At 38.6% G+C, this 21,437-nt stretch overlaps 1 protein-coding gene across 13 annotated transcripts in view; it reads right to left on the reverse strand.

Annotated features, from left to right (window-relative positions):
- Window positions 1-1,201: 1,201 nt before the first annotated feature.
- Window positions 1,202-21,437, reverse strand: part of CASK (calcium/calmodulin dependent serine protein kinase) — a 135,503-nt gene continuing 115,267 nt past the window's right edge. For 10 of the 13 annotated variants that reach the window (XM_081197166.1, XM_081197162.1, XM_081197157.1 and 7 more), the window contains 7 exons: window positions 18,316-18,512; window positions 15,655-15,770; window positions 9,867-9,947; window positions 9,695-9,775; window positions 7,382-7,584; window positions 5,979-6,062; window positions 1,202-2,568 (listed from right to left, as the gene is read on the reverse strand). In XM_081197166.1, coding sequence (XP_081053292.1) covers window positions 2,392-2,568; window positions 5,979-6,062; window positions 7,382-7,584; window positions 9,695-9,775; window positions 9,867-9,947; window positions 15,655-15,770; window positions 18,316-18,512 — 939 coding nt within the window. In that variant the 3' untranslated portion in view covers window positions 1,202-2,391. The remainder of the gene's footprint in view (window positions 2,569-5,978; window positions 6,063-7,381; window positions 7,585-9,694; window positions 9,776-9,866; window positions 9,948-15,654; window positions 15,771-18,315; window positions 18,513-21,437) is intronic. The other 3 variants (XM_081197163.1, XM_081197159.1, XM_081197167.1) reach the window with 1 other exon arrangement.

Consider the following 21,437-nt stretch of genomic DNA (forward strand, 5'->3'; position numbering starts at 1 on the left):
AGCTTGCAATCCGAATTTCTGAAGGTGTCATGGGCTATGCAATGAGACAAAGGCAACTGATAAACGTTCTGGGTGCTATCCAGCTAAATTATGGTTGTCCACTGAGATCAATGTATTTAAGTTTACTGGGTTGTGCAATGGGACTTCTCACCTGCATACCCTCAAAATCTGCTATAAAAGGTTTGCAGAGTAGTTCTTTGGGACATGCGAGGAAAAGTGAGGTAGGAGAAATCCTGTTGCACAAGTGGAACTCTGTGTGCAGAGCTGGATTCAACTCATTGATTTCAATGGGTATACTCTGAGGAGGACTAATGTTGGGTATCACCCTCTATACATAAATACCCTAGTGCAAAGACTTATATGCCAAAGGAAATGGCTCTCTTTGCTCTCGCTTGCAGTCTTCTCAAAGTGCATTAACTCTTCTTAGGCCCTTTAAAAATCTTTAGTCCTTTATATTGTTAACATATGTTGAATTCTGAATGGTTCTCAAGGAGGTGAAGCTATCTATGAGTAAATAATTTTTTTTTGCATTTTAACGTTGAGGATAACATTTTTCAAAAACATACTGGAATTTAATAACAAAAGCAAAAAATCCATATTAAATAATAAAAATGTAAAACAATCAGTCCAAGGTACATCAATACTGGCGATAAATGGTGATTTAAGTTCACAAAGACATCAAACTGGGATGGGAAATGCTCAGTCTCCCTCTTCTAGGACAGGGAACAGACGTTACCCTTTGCTGAAGGAAGGTCAGATAAATCAGAAAATAGCAACAACCCTGAGATGAATACATGGAAAATATTTGCTTATTAAGGCTCTGCATATAAAATTTAGGACTGCTTCACACATTGTCAAGAACAAACGCTTCCCCATTCAGTATGCACTGCAGGAGGACGTGGCCAATTGGAAGCTCCCAGAGATTTGTACCTGTGCACCACATGTTTGTTTTATTACGCATATTTTTTTCGGTATATTGTTTTTAGCATGTATAATATGCGCACATGCTAAAAATGTGACTGTATGAAGCAACCCTTATTTGCTAAGTGAGCCACAAGTCTTCAAGTCTTGCAGTCAAACCACGTATGCCAATCAACACAAAGATGGCGAGAATCCCTCCCCACCCTAAACATCTACAAAGGAGTTGACTGGCTTTTGAAGCACCTGAAGAATCCTGTGATGAAATGAATGACCCAAGGCATTTAATTGTTGAACACATAAAAGGAAGTATATTTAAAATAAAAAATTGGTCAGAATGTAGAGTCATTTACCGTTGAAAGGAATTTACAGGGCTGCGGCAGATGAGTCTTTTGGAATTGTTAGTTCATCGCAATGCCTAAACTGGTTTCTTCATTGCACAGTATTTTCTCTTAAAATGTGTGCATTTTCAAAACAATTACATACATATTAAAAATCAGCATTTCTTTGCTTAAACGTAATTAAAACGTTAATACTCTCAGACAACACAGATCTGAAATGGTGAAACCAGTAATTTTTTCCCCCTCCCACCTTTACAACAAATTAAATTGAGACAAAATTACAAACACATTTCACTACATGATTATTAATAAAAATTAGGAGTTTTGTTTATAAAGTTGCCCAAAATGCAAGGGATGTGCATAGGTTTTACAACTTAGTCATAGTACTTAATTTTATTCCCTTGGGTACTTCCCCCCATGAACGGAATGTACTTTGCTGTAGATTACAGTTTTTTTTCAACACAGATACACCAACAGCATGAACGCTTGCGACTGTCCACATGCATTAAGAGTCAAGACCCAACTTCAAATCTCTATAAGTTTTACAGAGTTCTTCAAAGAGACAGTATCACATTATTCGGATATTACATGAAAGTACTTCAAAATACTATTCTAAAAATAAAAAAGCAAAGGAAGGCCATTAGAATTTAAGAATTGATCTTGTTATGATTGGGCTAATAATTTCAAATAAATAAAGGAAAGCAAGGTATTCCAATTCACAAAATCAGACTCTAAAAAGAATGTAGTGTTCCAACCCCAAGTTAAGTAACAGATCATATTATTATTAAAATAGATTATAGAAAGCAGCATCTATTTTGTGCAGTTTTAGGGGCCTTTGAAATTAAAAGCTATGATTTCCAAAAATATAACATTCCAAAGGATTGAATAATACATATATTTAAAGATACATTTTAATAAAGTTTAGGAGAACTGATTAAAAAAGATACTGTCTCTTTAAATTAGCATTTTCTCCTCCTATCTATAAGGACATGACGATAATTATAAATTTAGGTCACACTACATCTAGGTAGTCTCTAGGGGCCAAGACCTGTTGACACAAGGTCAATAACAAAGAGGTTCTTCCATGTATGAGGTGGTTCCCAGTAATGATAAAATTCTTCCGGTGATAAGATTAATACACCCAGGAGACGGGAACCCATTGCGAGGCTGTACAAACAAGCTCAATGGCTTCCTCCAGATGCCTGATTGTTTCATCAATTTCATTGTTGATAATTGTAAGATCAAAGTAGTGTGCATATGTTCTCTGTAAGATTTCAGATTCCTTTTGCAAGCGCTGAAGAGATTCATCCTGCACAGTGATGGGGGAAAAGGGGTGGTGAAACACATGTATTATTTTCTTGCCATTATATCTTGCATGTGTTACTTAGACAGAAGAGACTACCAAATGAAATTCTTACCTAAGAATTTGTCAGTGATTTAGTACCTTAATAAACGCCAAATTCCACTTAATTTGTTATACAGTTTGCCATAGTCTTAGGTTTCTCACATCACAACCATACACTTATCTACTTTCAGGGAGACTTGAATGGACAAGGAATGAAGATGAGAAAAAAGGATCAGCATAAACAAGGACCAAGGGGTGTGGAGGGCTATGTCATTAAGGACAACACACCACATACAACCTATTTGTCTTCTGTTATGCATTGATTTGATTAAGGCACATGAGCAATCTAATTCATTTCAGTGAAAGAAGCAGATCTGCACGCATAAAGGAACATGAGCATGATTCTGTTGTCTCTTTCTAAATTGGGGGTGGGTGGGGGTGGAGCTAACCTGTGGCCTTGCAGATGTTATTGGATTCCAACTCCCATCAGTCACAGCTAGCATGGCCAAGGGTCAGGGATGATGGGAGCTGTAGTCCTGAAATGTCTGGAGGGCCCCATGTTAGTCGCCCCCTTATTTAAATGAATGGGGCGGCCCTTGTGAAATCGCTTAATTCACACAAACTGGAAGTTCCTTTATTCACAACGAATTGGTAGATGGTGTTGACTAAAAGGAATACATTGTATGCTCTCTGGTACACATGAACTACTAAAGTGTATTAGAGAACAGGGAAGTTGGGAAACCATTACAGGATCATATTAAGTTTTTCTGATGTGCACACTTTTGCAAACCCTTTAAAGGTGTGGGGAACCTGTGGTCTTTCAGATGTTGGATTTTCAACTCCCATCAACTCCAGCCAGCATGACCAACAACCAGAGAGCCGTATGTATCCCACATGTGCTCTAAACCTATAAATGCTGGTGTTGCCTTCACAGGGACAACTCTGTTCCCTCCAATAGGAGCAGCCTATGCACACAAAGAGCTTCTAGTTTGGGTATTGTGCATTAGCAACATGAGACCTGCGGTATCAACTAATCCACAGATATATTGCTCCCTCTTCATTACTTTGGCCTATATGAAATTGCCACCACGGGAAACATTCACAGATCAACACACATTCTGAGAAAATTGTGTGAGGCTCTGAGCACTCGTCATTTCCAGTTGTACCACACTCCTCCTGAACAGGCACGTATCAGGAAAGGGGGGTGAAGCAGAAAAGTACTAAGATTCAGAGCCAATGGATTCAGAAGCCAGGCATGTTATAGCCACACCCTGGTGATACTATGGGCCTTAAAATGATCATGGTGTAAGGCAGGCACTTTCAACCTGCGGCCCTCCAGATGTTTTGGCCTACAACTCCCATGATCCCTAGCTAACAGGACCAGTGGTCAGGGATGATGGGAACTGTAGTCCCAAACATCTGGAGGGCTGAAGGTTGGGGATGCCTGGTGTAAGGCAAAGAAAGTGCAGTTGTTCCTCATTAGTCTAAGTATCTACCAAGAAGCTGCATTTTGGCTTCAGGGATATAACATTTTCCTATCAGCAGAGGCAGTGCTTTTTTTCTGACAGTACTCAACAGTATACAGTACTGGCACCCCACCCCCCACCAATCTTGCGATAAGGTATATGGAGGGTGGGGAGAGCAAGCAAGCAAGGCTAAAAGGGGGATTGCAAAAAGCAGGAGGCTGAGGCAGTGGCAGTGAGGAAAAGGAGGTCCTTGTTTGGGGCTGGAGTTGCTGCTCTCAGTCAACAGGTTGCATCATTCCCCCTCTTCTGCCCTGGACATGCTCCTATGCTGCTGCCTTGCAGTGCTGCAAGCGGCTGAGCGAGTGAGTACCACTTCCCTTTCGTCTCTGCTCGCTCTTCCCTTTCGTCTCTGCTCGCTCTTTGCATGTGTACGGGGTGGGAGGGAGAGAAGGCGGACAAGGCTCCATCACCCTCCATTCTGGGGCTGGGGCAAGGCATAGAGGTGAGTGCGGACGGTGGGGCTGGTGGCTGGGAGGAGGGGAAGGAAGGAGAAGGGGAGGGCAGGATGTTGGGTAGGTGTGAAGAGCAGAAGGGACAAGGTTGAGGGAGAGGTTGGAGAAGTGAGAGGGGCACACAAAGTGGGCCTTTAATTAATGGAGGGGGGGGACAGGAGAGAGTGTGTGTGAGAGAGAGAGAAAAGGGAGGAAGAGAATCATGGTAAAAACTGTCACCCTTTTTTTCTAGAAAAGAAGCACTGAATAGAAGTACTATAATTTTATATTTGGGAAAATGAAATATTTCCTTCATACACTGTTACTGAGACTCCTGCATGGATTGTAACCTGTGCATTCACTGGTCTGTGACATCATTACTGAAATGCAATTCCTGTTCCTGTCCATGTCTGGCACCTTTCCATTGTGCAACTTAAAATAATGATTATGTATTATTGGTTCCTAAGCTGGTACTTACAGGCAACTTTCTGCACCATTTTGGCAGCTAGATAAAATTAGTACAAGTGCAAGAAAATGAGAAGAAAAGTAAAAATGATAATTCAAGAAAAATAAACAAAACAAGGGCAGTCATGTAGGAGGATATGTCTGTGCCATCACCACATCTTACACTTATTTTCATTTCAATTTCTGTCTCCTTTTGTCAGTTCTGTCATACAATTTCAGTGAACAGGTGCTTGCTCCATCTTGGAATCATGAGTTCAGCATTTTGCTTTTTATAAAACGCAATACCAAAATATATACAATTACACCTAGACACCATTGACACTTGATACAAAATGAAATGAATAAAATAGATCTATACGGAAGTTTTAAGCAGCTGGGCTTGGACAAAGTAAAAAACAAACTCCTACTTTCCCAATAAATGTAAGTATGCTAAAAATTGTTTTAAAGATTAAAAGGAAAAGAAGCTCTGATAATGTCTTCACATCACAAGACATTGTCCAAACTAAATCTATATATTTAAAAAGGTTATTCTCTAGCTGTGTGTAAAGAAACTTGATGTGAACTTCTATTTAGGGACAATCAGTGACATAAAACAGAGGCAGACTTCCATCATCCTCTCATGCATTTTCATTGAACGATTGTGCAGAAATGAGTGGTACAGACATGTCCTTATAAATATGTGCTTTTAAGGTAGGTTTTAAAACAAGGTAAAGCAGGTAAAGAAAAAGGGATATTTATGCAAATGATGATTTGAAAGGAAAATGAATGAATGGACGTAGTCTTAAACTTCCATTACAGTACAGAGAAACAATAATGAATATAAGATTTCTTCATCAAGATTTCATTCATCACTATTATCTATCACATTAAATTCTGTCAAATAGGGATGAAGTTTCTGTTTGTGCCTATTCTTAAGTACTCTACAAATGTGATTTCATTGCAAAAGTCTTACCTCGTTAATGCCTGGGGTAATTGTAGGTGCAGCGATAAAAACAACAAAAGGAGCAAACTCTGCAGTCCTCAGGACCTTCAGGGCCTAAGGAAAGAATATTTTAGGAGGAGGAGCATGGCATACATTGTAATACATTTGAAGACAAAACATGATTCTGGATCCTTTTGGAAGCCAAATTGTAAGTTGATAAGTGTTTCCAACCTTGCAGCGCCCGAAATGTCTATGCATTGTTAGAACTCGTTTCTGTCAATGGTACTACTGAATGTAAAAAATAAATTAAATATAATACAAGGGCCCCAAATTTTATCTGGGCTTGGCAGGCAGACACTATTTGTGATTCCCACTGACCCCCACCTGTCCTCTGACTTTCTGTTCGTATCAGGCATTGGTGACACTTGGAAGTAGGCTAGAGAACTTAGGAGTGACAGCAAGAGGGGAAGAGATCTTTACCACCTTTGATTTCTCTGTGATGTGCAGAGAAGTAGGTGAAGGGGCTTTCATTTGCTACTAGGTAACCAGGAATAGCAGGTATGTGTAACTGCTGCTGACTACCAGGTCGCAACAGTTGTAGGTATTTCATGTTTGATGCTGAAGATTTTGCAAACCAGTACTCAAGCTGATATCATTGCAATTTATTCAAATGAGAGAACCCATCTGCACAATTCCTATTGTTCATAAGACAACCTGCAGTTTAAAATACTGTTTCCGTCCGCAATTGTTCTTACTAGTGCTTGAAAAATAGCAAGAAACACTTTGGGCTATGTATGAAGTCTTTTCAGGAGCCCCGGCAAATTTTAATATTTAGAGAGGAAATGTTCCCCCACAAGCCCCTTAGCTGCACCCTTTCCCACTGCTGTTCACAGCTTGTTTATCCCTCTACTGCTGATTCAGCGGCATTGTATATTCCCCAGGTTCTCTTCCCTGAATGATCCCAGCTGATCAGGGATCATGTTGCAAAGGCAATAATTTCACAGACAATAAGGTTTGGCTATGTGTCAACCCACATTCTAAATGGGTATGGAACATCCTTGTTGCTGAGGTGGCTACACCCCACTAACAAGGCAGTGTACTGGCCTGATTGCCTAAATAATTAGGGGCACCCTTGGAAAATATTTTCACAAACTTTTGTGGGCCACCTGGGATGTAAAACACACTGCAGATGGACTTTTTGTTTCATATTTCTTTTTGCAAGAGACAAAAATGTTCAGAAAAAGGACACATAGTTAGCTCTGATTCATTTTGTGGGAAAATGTCATATGTTTTTCATATATACCAACAATTTAAAAATCATGTTCATATATGAAGAAAAGCTCATTAACATATCAAATGTGTTAATTTAGCGCAAAAAAATAAAACCGTGTTATATATTTGTAATACAATGAGTTAGTCACTTCTATATCTACCTGAGGTTCTACGTCAAGTATTGCAATTAATCCCTGTTCGTGGATCTTCCGTATTGTTTCCAGTTTTGTCCCATACATTGCATCTTCATGGCTACCATATTCCAAATATTCGTTGTTTGAAATGTCCTGCATCATTTGGTCATGTGATACGAAGTAATAATTCTTTCCATTCTCTTCATCTTTCTTTGGTGGTCTGGTTGTATCTGTAATTACAAGATACTGAAACTAGCTGTTTGTTCACTCGCCATGTTTCACACCCAATCTATAACACAGACATACATACAGGATGGTTGCCAATGCTGTCCATGAGCAAGTGGAGCAGACTTCTGTTCATGTAAGGGGACTTTAACTTCCCCTCAACCCCTTTGCAGCAGCTCCTTGCATGCCCTCAAAATTTGCTCCAAATGATTATAATAGACCGTCCATATATTCTGATGCCAAAGACATTCATAAGTAAATATGGTGGACTATTATTTTTCTCGAAGCAACTAATATGAGTCTGACCAAACTGCGGGAGGCAGTGGAAGACAGGAGTGCCTGGTATGCTCTGGTCCATGGGGTCACAAAGGGTCAGACATGACTAAATGACAACATTATTTTTCACCTTCATATATTTGTATTTGCAAAGACTACCACTAATTATTTCAGTATTTTTACATTGTTTTGTCATGCTATGGAAAACAAGAATGATGTTTTTTAAATTGCAGAACACTGAAGAAAACATTTCTGAAAGCAATTCTTTAGAATAATTTTTTTTAATGATTTTATTATGAGTATAGCAGCCCCATATTTTTACTACCCCCAGTTCATAATATCTCAACCTCAGAAAACGTATAGGTGAGTTAATGTTGTAGTTATCCATAGCTGTATCTATTGTAAATGTGGCTGGGTGAAAGTTCCACATTTGCACTGTGAAAAGCGGACAGCCAGGGAGTTGTGCTAGGGCTGGAGGTGGAAGGGAATAGGAAAAACTGACTAAATTTGCCTTGACAGATCACAAAACTGTGTGAATTTATGAGGGAAAGTATTTTGCTTCTGCAGTAGGGTTCTTTGGTGCTGTTGAGGTATTCCTCTTCCACAATCAGCTGGAAGGGGTATATGAAAGAAGTTTCACTTGAAACTACATAATGCTATAATCCCCATTACAATTCTGCAATGCCCATTGCTTGTTGCCAGGGCCCACTCTAGCTAGGGTGTCCCCCCTCACTTACAGAGCCAATAGACACCATCTGCCCTATGAGGAGGAAAATGAGGGCATAGACAACCTCAGGGCTTGCTCTCGGTGGACCACCCAGGGCCCAGACACAAAACCCCCGTGAGGAGGAAGAGGAGGGTGAGGCACAGAGAACATGAGGTCAAGCAGTCTCCCCACCCCCCAAGCCAGCTTTAAATACTGTATCATTTGTTGTAGTCCTTTTAAACTGTAAACCACCCTGGGTGCTTGGCAGAAGGGAAATGAATAAATAAAATAATTTTGCACACAGAATATAGTTGTCGGCAATCTCCAGTAGTAGATGCTGTGAAATATTCTTTCCTGAGATCCTGGAGAGCAGCTGGCAGAGTAGAAAATACTGGGATAGACAGCAGAAGCTGCCTTCTACTACTTCAGATCATTGGTGTACGTGGCTCAAGTTGCTACTCTGAGATTGGGGTTAGGGTGCAGAGAAAGGAAAAGTTGAAATGTCTTTATTGAAAAAACTTCCAAAAAACACAGCTAAGGGTTTTTGGGTCAGGAAATGGATAGAAAATTTATTTTCAGCCTTGTGACTGAAAGGGCACACAAAAAAGCTGGAAGTGTTTCCAGGAGGCAGTTCCTCTCATGCTGGTTTGATCAATGATCTCTCCTGGGTGTAGAGAGAAAGAGGAATTGCCTTCTTAACTATCAGATGCGTTCTTCATGCAGCACCTTCTCCTGCAGTTGTCTCTTGCAATGTATTGGCGCTCTGCTTTTTGCACAACAATGTATATTATTAATTAATTAAATCTGTATACTGCCTTTCACCTGTAGATCGCAGGGCGGTTCCCAACATAAAAATTGTGCATTAGTTATGGTCAACCTCTGACTGCAGGACTGCAAACAGCCTGGGGATTGCTTCCAGTGCACAGTAAATTCAGGCCATATTCCATACATGGTTTACAGAATGCACAAAGTGAAGCAGGTGGCAAGGGACTTGATGGATGGAGTTGGTAGAGGAACTCTGAAAACCACCACCATATTTAGCTTTTAATCAAATTACAATTGTTGGAAAGTAACAAATTAGGTATATCAAGTAGTTAATATGCAGCTATCTGCCTCATAACACAGTTACTTACGTGGAATAGGGTATGCAAATCTGTCTGGATGTTTTGTGATTAGTGTATTTTTTATATGTCGTCTCCCAACACCATGTGCTCCTACAGGAAAGGAAATTTAATATTATCACAGCGATTCAAAATTATGTTGTTTAAATTTCAATTATAGAACAAAAATGATACTCGAAATTACCTAGTAAGACTAGTGTTTTCCTTTTGAATGCTGGCAATTTTACTACTTCTTCATACGTGACAAGATCTAATTGATCAAACACTGAAACAGAAAACAAAAGCCAGAAATAAGGTGAAAAGGTATAGCGAATCTACTATCCACAAATGTCAAATTTATAAGCTAAACCAATATTTTAACCAACCATTTCCTTCTTTCAATTTATTAAACAAACTAAATTTGCTTCAATATTAGGATCATATTTCAAACTGCATGCTTAAGAATTTGAGATCATGCACTATGCACGTTACAAAAAATTAGTGCTTCTGGAAAATTCTGGGATTCCTGAAAGTGAGCAATAAAGTTTGTAGACAGATGAATACAAATATGAGAACATCTACTTACACAGACAATAAAGATTTAGATTTTATCAAAACTAACGAAATGCATTAAATTGTTTGGTTTTATTGTTTTACTTACTCTTCCATATACATTTATCAGATTAATTGTAAGTAGAGTTCTCTTCACACAGAAGTGCTAATTTTATATTAACATGCTCTCTAAATTTCAGACAGTGAGTAAAGATCTAATGTCAGAGGATGGCTTCACGGCACACTATAAAGCCACCACCATAATTCAAGCATTTAATAAAATATGACTCTAGTAAAGGTTCTCAATTTTCCTTATGTTTACTGCAATGCGATCTCAAACCACTGTCAATTGCTATGATACAGCAAATCATATTAACAACCCTGTCCTTACTTGTGGCCAATAATGACAGGTTTCTGGTGTTTTAATAATTTCTGTAGAAAACATTTGTCAGTTGAAGGATTTAGGCCAATTGTAAGGGTATATTTGAATATCTAAATTATGATGATGTTAATAGTGAAGAAGCCATTCTATTAAACATTGTCTACTATGATTTTGAAAAAATAAGGGAGGACCTAACAGTATGCATGGCTTAACTTTAATCAATTTATTAGAGTACAGTTTTAAATTTAGGTTCAGAACCAGGACATCCAAACATTTTTTCAGTCATATGTCCCCGAAAAGCTGGAAAGCTGTATTTCCAGGACAGGATGGTCAGTGGGTGGATCCAGACTAACTGCAGGTGTAATTCTGTCCATAGTACTCTCCTCCTAGAGGAAATTATTTTTGTCATTGGTCAGTTTTCCCATTCTCCCGTCAGCCTCCTCTGCCTTCCTCCCAACAAGCTGCTCTGGAGGACCAGGGAAGCCTCGGAAGAGCATGTGGAGGGGCGAGGAGGGTTGCAGAGGGAGTGGGGAAATGAATGACAATTACGTCCTCCCCTTCTTCCAAGGGAAGTTGCCACTGGATCTCAGCCCATTTTGGCCAGCTGAAGGTCCCCTTTCATTTGTGGAAGGCTACGTTTGGACCAAATCTATCTCCAGGTACAGCAATATTATGTCAAGAATGTCAGAAAGCTTTTAATTTGTTTTCTTAAAAAATAAACCCCACACACCATATAGCTGCTACGGTGGCAGAGGTGTCCCTTGAGATCAAAAGGTGGGGCATAAACACATGATGAATTAAAAGCCAATATCTACTTCAGCAAGCGAAACATTTTAGTTTCAAAAACATTTCCAGGCAAATTCTAGGTATTTTTTGATAGGATATTAATATTTACATCTTTAACATTTCTTCAGAGCTATCCCTAAACATGTCTCAAGAACTATATTGCCATGTACCAAGAACGTGCTTCACTTATATTCTCAGGTTATTAAAATCAAAGAGCTTGTTCTACAATATCCCACCTAAGTCAGTAACTAGGAATATTAAGTCCTAAAAATTTTTTCCTTCTGAAAAACTTCACTCCAGCTCCCCAAAATAATATACCATGCTAATAAGAACAAAAATGGTCACCCTGTAGTACTTTTCAGGCCCTTGCTATATTTGCTAAGAGTAGAACCACCCTTAGTGAAAACAGAACACAGTTCCTTAACTACAAAACAAACAGAATAAAACATTCTGGTAAATAATCATGACCACTAATAATTTCAGGGTTTCCAACAGAAATGAAGAAATGACTTTTTAAACACAAATTCAGGAGTACATGGACACATTTACAGACTGAACTTTTAAACATTTCTACACTTCTAGCTAATAAAGAAAAGGAGTTATTGAAAGGAAACCGTAAGAAGCAAATAAAGAGGCATTGTCACTTGACAGGTTACTTACATGCACAGAGGCCATTGGGATTAAGACAGCATGAAAAATGTACAGGGGTCATTGAAATATGGCTCATATTAGTAAAATAAAAGTATATGCACAAAATAAACTTCACCATGCAATAGTCTAAACACAAGGCAAATAAATCACGTTAAATGATAAGCATGTTTTATAAAAACTTGGCTCTGTCCTGTAAGTTGCTGTCATTGGCATTACCAGATGAATAACTGAATATGCCTATGGTCTGGTGTTTAGAGAAAAAAACCCACAACACTTGGCCTTTATAAATTCAGGGTTGTATCCAATGCTTCTGTGCGCAATTGGAAGTCCACTCACAGAGCACTAGATTCCACTCTTACTTTATAATTTTAAAATAAAACTTAGAAGTAATAACCTGCACTTCAAATTAGCTGTAGATATTGATGGGCAAGAATGAGCCTCGTGGCCAGAATTTCTAAAATAACTAGGATAAAAAGGAATTCAGAGATAGCAGAAATAGGAGAGAAGGTAGGAAATACTGCCTATACACTATAAATACAGGGTTGAATTCCATGGTGTCCTTCCATTCAGGGAACAGTTTGATCTAGAGGACTATTTCCTCCCCATTTTTTGTAGGATGGAATGCCCTTTCCCCCTGAATGCTTAAATCCGCTTCACAGACTTCTCTTCTTGCCAGTGGAGGTCTCCACTATATCAAAGATGCTTCTGCAAAAGGAATGATTCCTTCTAATGGTGGAAATGCACCATTGGATACAACTCAAAGGGAGGAGAAAAATAACCAGTTTGAATTTCGGAACTGATTTTAAAGAGCTTTCCTTTCCTTGAGAAGTATGTGTCTAGCCATCTGGTTTGTTTGGAGGACACCATTTATAAGTTGTATTTTTTAAAAATTAAAAAACACATTACTAACAAGGCAGCAACATGCCTCCCCATCAGTACTGAGAATGAGATGTTGCGCATGTGCAAAGGTGGAGTAATTGAAAGGAAAAGGTGGAACAATGGGGCGTGAAAGAATTAAGGGAGGAAGGGTTGTAGAGATAGTTTTAGCAACTGGTCTGTACACTACAGATTCTATAGCATTTTTAAAAAAACCCAAATATATTAAAAACACACAGATTGAGGGGTCCTGACAATCTCTATGGTAGCAGTGAAGCACAAAGAACTCTGGATTTATTTGGGGGGATTGGTGTCTGACACCCAGAAAGTTTCTGCCATCAGCCAGCAGTTTCAAATTCTCTTTGATAAAAGACTGTAGTAGGGACAGGACACTCATTCACCCAAAGCACAAGAAACAGGCAAGAAGATAATGACACACAAATCAGGTATCCAAGTTATGTGACTCCATTTTTGCCTGTGCACTTACTTGTTATTGCCTCAGATTTAAAATACACGTACAACTACCTACAATTTATTGTGACTCATCATCATAATAAATACTAGACTCCTCCTAGATTCCATAAATTATGAATGGACCAATCCCCACCAAACCTAGAATATTAGGAGAACTGGGGGCATGAAGTACGGAAGTTCAAATGAAGTACTGTTAAATCCCATTCATTTCAGAGGGTGAGTTAAGCACATGCTTAAATCTCTCTGCTCAAATCAATCGGACTTAACACCATTTACCTCAGATAGATTAGGCCTTTCCAATTTGAAACATTTACTGTTTGAATTTTATTCCTGTTACCTTAAACACATTTGAGTTTTTCATAAGACTCTATGCAAGGAAATGCACCCCACCGGCAATATGAAGCAATTTCCAAATTGCCTGCCCATACTTTGACAAATTCCACATTTTAATGAGCATGCTTTGCAACATGGTGATTTCTGCATTAGATGGTCCAAATTAAAATGCACTAATCCTAAGATCATTTAGAAGGAAGTCTCACTGAATTTACTGCCTCTGATTGTATTGTAACAGTTTTTTCACAAAACAGATTCATCTAGGTAATGGTCCATTTTGAAGTACATTATTGCGCTTTATATTGGTAACTAACACAGCAGAATAGTACTTGTGTGGGAAAATCCACTTAAGAAAAACATTCACAGTAGATTTCAATCTATCATTCAGGTGACACGAGTTTGCAGGCCATGGGGGAACTGCTTGTGGTCTCATATGAAGATTTGATGTTATACACAGGAGCTTATCACCACACACTGGAATATGTATGCAGACTATATTTTCACACTTTGACTATTACTGTTAATCTTCAACTTGTTTTTGTAAAAAACTTAAATATTTTTAAAACAAACAAACAAACAAACAAACAAACAAACAAACAGGCACAGTCCTAATTTTAGGAGCTTGGAGCAAAACATATAGAATAGAAATAATTATGCTAATAAATATGAAAGGAACTTTTGTCTTTAATATACAAGCAACCCTTATGAATATTTGCACTGTCCTTTTCTATTTGTCAGTGTAGCTATGTGTAGCTTGACTATAAAAAATATCCGTTCTGTTGCACCAATGGATGCCCACTCACAATACATTGTATCTAATGCTTAGATACTATTTCCAACTCTGCATAAGACACTGAAGGACAAAGTGGGAGGTGTCCATGTTAGCATGAAAAGCAAGGGGGAAGGATTTACAGGAATTTTCACTGCTGCAATCATATAATATATTTTAGAAAATAGCCCCCAAATGTAGAGTCTGGGGGCGTGTGTCTCAAAATGTGTGCACAGTTCTGGTGAAATATTTCCAAATTTGGTGAGAACTTGGAACTGTCACATTCAAGATATCGAAACTCCTCAGTCATGTTCATTGCTCCTCTCCTCCCCTGCCCCACAACAGCAACTGTACCTAGGTTGTCCCAAATTTTCCACCCTTTCTTCTATAGCCCTTTCCCAAACTCCTTAAAAACAAAAATCCCTTCCCTCAACTATAGCAAAGGAATGAAAAATATACAACAAATTGTATATTTAAGCAAGTTCCAGAATTTGGAAGTGCACTATAACGCTTAATTGTCTGAGTGTCAGAGCACCACAATACATCTTCATCAGAAATACAGTGCCCTCAGTCACATTTGACTGAAATGTCTTAACACAAAAACTTAAAATATAAACCCCCCAAATGCAAACATACAGTATATTAAAATATGCATAATTTTCAGTTCCATTGTAATGAAATCCATGATGTACCCAGTCTTTTTCTTTTTGCTAATTCACTTTGAGACTTCCTCAGATGTGAGAAGCGTCAAATGTAATAAATTACACTAACTCTCAAAAGATATGCATAATGTTAAACTTATTAAAACTGTTTTATTTCTTAAGAGCACTGTATTTTCCTGGAAGTTCAACTGCATATGCAAATTCTGTACAGCTGCAAAAACATTCTTGTACAACATCTCAGATTACCTAACACTGTCTCCAAGATGCAGATCTTGCCCCAGATGCAGCAGCACATTTTCCATATTCAACTTATGCTAACCATTGCTTTTCCCATATATTGTTTATTCACCAGTATCTGTTTAGCGCTTATGCTTTCTTACGCTTCAATATCTGGATTTTTTAAGTTAAATGTTTCCACTGAGAGGCATTGGTGAAATTAAAATTTTACTTGATAATGAACAATGCAGCAATGTTAAATACGGCTTTATGTGCATTATGTTTTTCTCACCTGCATTGTGCTTTGCTAAGTATTTGTCTTTGTATTGCTTCTTTTTCTTTCCAAACCAAGTACAGCTTGCCTGCTGCTCTTGTTTAGTCTTCTCCATAGCAATACAAGCCACTCGCCTTGTAGGTGAAGAGGAAAAAAACTATCAGCTTGTTACTAAAGATTACTTTTTAAATGAAGCAATGTTAATATTTATCTTTAACATAATCTCCCCCACCATTTTTCTTTTGCAGGACAGATTAAAATTCATTTCCCAGCTTTCACATTGGAATTTTTGATGACCCTTTTCAAAGCACCAATTCCTTGTTTACCACACCAGCACCCACCACGGAGTCAAATGGGTTCTTGCTGCTTTAAAAGATAGCTGCAGCTGCTGAGAGGAGCTAAGGCAGGGGCGAAGCAGCACTTTGACAGCTGTGGCTCTTTTCATCTGTCACAGCACAGGGCATGGCAGAAGGTACTCCAGTTTCTCAAAGCCTCTCATCCTGCCATGGCTACTGACTGTCATGACTGATGGCAGGAGGAGCTCCTGGGGCAACTCTCATGAATACAATCCTCCAATAGCAGGGTGATCTGTAAACCAAACTTAAATTACATGACCTTCATAGTCTAAACACGAAGTAAGGCCTTGATTTCATTCGCATTACCAAAACCTGGATGGACTGCTGCTTAATCCATAGTGGTCCAGTTTGTTCCACCTGGTCATTTAGTGCAACATCAGCCACAATTTGGGTACGGAGTAGATCTCTGATCTCTACAGTGGTAGCCTTCCTTTTAGTAGATAACCAGTACAGACTATATCCACATATAGGATAAGGCTGAGACTGAGATTTTATCCTAGAGACTTCCTAATTACAGACCTGGTCTTCAGGTTTGCTATTATCAAGCCTTTAGCAGGAACTTCACGGCTGCTATGACAATCATTTGGCTATGCTGATGTGTTACAAACCCAGATAATGGCCTAAGATTATATGATGCATTTCTGCTACTGAAGTCTAACAAGTATGATCTTGGAAGCTGCCTTAGTGGAGTGCTGACTCAGAACCATATATAAGTTGCTCTGAGCTCCTCAGAGGAAGACTAGGGTGTAAGTTTTATTAATTAGAAACCACACACAGAAGGCAGGATACACTCTTGATTAAGTGTTCTGTAGCGGGAGGCGTCCTAGATTTAGGTAGCCAGGGTATGAGGGTATTGTTGTAATACATTTTGTCATGAATTGACCACAACCTTATGTAGGCCTGAGTGGTCTCAGTTCATGCTCTCTGCAGTACTTCTCCAGAAGCTGATGGATCCTTTGGCTTACAGAATTATTTGGAGGATTTATCCATTGACACTAAAAGGTCACTCTGGTGACAGAACGGTTAATATATGAAATCAAAAGTTGAGCATGGCTACAATGCTGTGGCAGCTAGGCATTCTCTTCTCACACTTTTGTAAGGTGCTACTCCTTGGTAACTGAATTGCTAAGAAACTTAAAGCAGCAGGAAAGGCAACTGAGGGCAAGCAGCATAAGATTCAGGCCAAATCAAACTAAGCACAACACAGTTATCATTTGAAGGTCAAATGAAACAAATCATTTGAAACAAATGCCATGCCATCTGGTGGAGCTCTTCTGCATAGGAAAGGGGTTGTTGCCCTCTGTGGTTGGTCACTTATGTGAACTAACAGCAGTTTGTTATGGACTTGTTTTGCAAGGCATTTTGTAGAAAAACAACATTGTCTTCAATTTGATCTGGACACTGCTACTATATGATAGTATCCAAACAGAGGCACTGAAAGTATCCTCTTATCTTATTTGTCCGATGCCAACATGGTGTATGGGAAAATGTTAGCAAACCATTTACACTAAGAGGAAGAGCAGGTTGTTGAATGGGATTACCAATACATTTTTAAATTAGAGAAAGCTGCTGCTGCCTCAGAAGAAGCAGTGATGAAAGCCCTCTGAAGGCTAGTGTATAAGCAGATAATTTATATAGCTACTATTTAGTGTCTAATCTCACTATTTTAAAGATGGTGGGGGAAAATGGTTGCTGAATCACACAACTCTCCCCAAACAATTTGTTTGGTTTAGTAGACCTGGCAGTCTAGCCAAGGAAGGGCAAATGCAACACCATGTTCAACCATAAATTTCTCATGGATTGTCCACAGCACTTGTTCAAAATATCAATGAGAAAACGTCATGGCAGCACTCATCTGCGTCTTCACTGAATTGTTGATAGAAATGATTATGGAAGGCATATTTTAGTTTGTGGGGCGTCGTATCCAATGGAATGGGTGTTCACCTTGTTGTGAGACATAGTGAACATCCATTCTGTTGGAAACGACGCTCCACTCCCCAAACTACACTTCAGGTAAGACCAATTTTTCTTTTCTTTGTCACAAAGAGGCTGCCTGAATAAGTTCCACAGGGACTGATCTTATCACTGCAGTGTTACCACCACTTACCTCTCCCAGGAGTAGTCTCAGGGTATATGTGCATGTTCTTGCTATAACAGTGTATGTGTGTTTGAGTGCTAGACTGAATGACCAATTTAATTGACTAAATCAAACACCTTTTTTGCCAGAAAAAAGGGAACAAATGTTTCAAATAGTAGGCACATTTTGGCAGACCAATTTATTTTAAATTACAGACATATTAATTTTATAAAATTCAAAACATACCATTCCTGAAGCTCAGGAGAAGGAATGAGGCCTGCAGTTCCATTTTTTGAATTCTCCAGTTTACCCTGCCACCAATTGTGATCATCTTTGCTAATAATCTGGATAATATCACCAACTCTAAATCTGATACCAGCTTCTTTGCAGGGAATGAGGTCATCCTTTGCTGGGTCATATTCAAATTGTGCTCTTACATATATCTATAAAACAGGAGTTTGTGAAGACAATGTGATGTTAATATGGTTAGAACTGATAGGTGAAATGTTACTCTATAATCTAACTATCACATGCTGTTTGCATCCAGGCTTAGGAAGATACCAGTATTAGACATAAGAATGACAGCTGAAAACAAAACAGAAAAAGCTGGAAAGAACTGTGGTGATGATTTTGATGAAGCCTTTAATTGGAGTGCTTTAACATTCCATTGAAACTTTGAAATTCTACTTCACCTCTTTGTTTGCATTAAAATATTGTTACTAGTTACTCAAAATATGAAATAGAAATATGTATAACTTAATGGACATTACCTTAACTAACAAAAACTTTAATTCAGAAGATGAAGAATAATAATGTACACAGTGCATCTTTACTATGTGCTGAACACAAGATATATTACTAGGGGCATATCTATAGGAAGCTTCCTGTGCTCTAAATCTTTCATTTTTATGTATGTTAAGATTCCATTTGACCCAGACCCTGGAGGAAGAGGACTGGGACCCCACGGCAGATCCCACCCCAACTGAAAACCTCAAGCAACTGACAGAAGGCCAGTCTATAAAGCCCTGTTTCAACGATTCCTTGTCTAGGCTCCCCAATAACTTCTTCAACATCATCTCAAGTCCTGCCTTAATCCTCCGTTCTCCCTCATGTGCCTCCAGCCTTCAGGAGTCATGATAGCTGTAGACCAGAAGGACAGAATCATAGAAGGAATGCCTAATTTTGCTGTCAGATGGCCAGGGGTCTACTGAGAGGAGGAAAAGATCTAGCCCTTAGATTCAACATGTATTGTATTAAATATATATACTAATTTAAAATCTGGAATTCTTGGTTGTATTTTCCCAAGTCTTGGGATTTTTTTTTTTTTAATAAAGATGCTACTATTTTTGAAATTGATGAGTCAGTTTGAAATAATTTGTTGTTCAAGTGATGTTTTGGAATGAATTGCAAGCAGACAATACAGGATGCAAAGAATTTTTTTGAGAAGCATATCACTAAAAACATTAAGAGCAACCATTTAAGGAAAAAAAGACATTAGAAGTAGGACACCTGCTAGACAGGCAGTTGGACCTTTGGAAGACAGGAAAGTTAAAGATGTATTAACAGGAAGAAAAGGAAATTGTGAAGAAGCTGAATGAATTCTTTCCATCTGTTTTCACTGTGGAAGATGTAGGACAGATCCCTGTAGCTGAACTAACTTTCTCAGAAAGGGAATTTGAGGAACTGTGCCAAACAGTGATGACAAGAGATGCAATTCTGGGTCTTATTGACAAATTAAAAACAGACAAATCCCTGGTTTCAGGTGATATCCATTTTAGGAGTTCCTAAAGAACTCAAACATGAAATAGCTGATCTAACAAAAATCTGTTAACACCTCCAAGATCAGCCTCTGTACTTGAGGATTGGAAAGGACCAATACTGCGTCTGCAAGGGTACCTTCTGTCTAACTTAAAAGTTATTTGAGAGTTTTAGTAATCATATGGAAGGACTTATCTAGGCTATATTGAATACTTGGACTTTCAAAAAACTTTTTGATGGAATTTGTCATCAACGGAACTTGAGTATGTTTAGCAGTCAGTCATGGGATGAGAGGACAGGTCTTTTAATGGATCGGTACCTGGCTGAACAGTAACAAGTCAAGCAGGAAGAAGAGAGTAGAAAAAAAGGACAGTTCTCACAATGACAGAATGTGAGGTCCCCCAATATTGGGGCCAGTGCTTGTTTTAACTTTTTCATGATGTAGAGTTACAGGTGAGTAGCAAAGTGGCCAAGTTTGTCCAGGGTGGTAAGAACAAACAGTGAGGCGCTCCAAACAGATATCTATTCAAACTGGGTGAATGAGCATTAAAATGGGAAATGAAGCTGAGGGTAAGCAAATGTAAACTGAAGCACATTCAGACAAAAAAAATACGACGACACACAATTGCTTCTTTGTAATATCTGAATCAAGGTCTAGACTGGTGTTTGAATGCCGTGAGTAGGCTGAATGAGGACACATAAATGGAGTTCAAATCCTATGTCTATTCCTGGACTGAGATAGCTTGGCCACTGTGGGTATGGTCCTGGTACCCAGAAGACTGGACTACTACAGGGTGCTCTATGTGGGGCTGCCCTTGAGCTTAGTCTGGAATCTGCAGTTGTAGGAGCATATAGATGCTAGGTTGCTGACTGGGACACCCTGTTTACACCACATAAACCTCTGCCACGGTACTGCACTGGCTGCCAATATGCTATTGGGATCAGTTCAAGGTTTTGCTGTTAACATGTAAAGTCCTAAACAACTTGCCTCACCCCATATATCCCTGCCTTGGAACTACACTCTTCAGACAGAGCACTGCTAAAAGTATCACATGCCCCAGAGGTGTGATTAGTATGCGGTAGAAACTAGGCTTTTAGTGTTGCAGCTCCAGCTCTCTGGAATCAGTTACCATTTGAAATCAAACAAACACCTAGCTGTTTTTATATTTAACTAAAGGGAGTTTTGTTTTAAAAGGCTTTTCATGAAATGTGACCCAACCATTTTGTGCAATGATAACTGTAACTATAGAACTGGTTTTATTGCCCTTTGTTCATGGTGTTTGTAATACTTTATATTATTTTATTGTATACCACTTCAGTAACTTTTTGTTGTGAAGCAGTTTATAAATCTGCAAGCAAGCAAATAAATAAATAATAACTTTATATTATTTTATTGTATACCACTTCAGTAACTTTTTGTTGTGAAGCAGTTTATAAATCTGCAAGCAAGCAAATAAATAAATTCTAAAGGTATTCCCAAATATTATCAGGATACCTGAGTAATAATCATAAATAAAAAATTCCAGCTTGTAAGAACTGTCCCTTAATCACCCCCTCCTCAGCATAATGAAACTTAAGGAAATCCAGTATTTATTATGACCAAAATACTC

This window comes from Podarcis bocagei, assembly GCF_964188305.1.
Source record: "Podarcis bocagei genome assembly, chromosome: 6".
Taxonomy (NCBI): domain Eukaryota; kingdom Metazoa; phylum Chordata; class Lepidosauria; order Squamata; family Lacertidae; genus Podarcis; species Podarcis bocagei.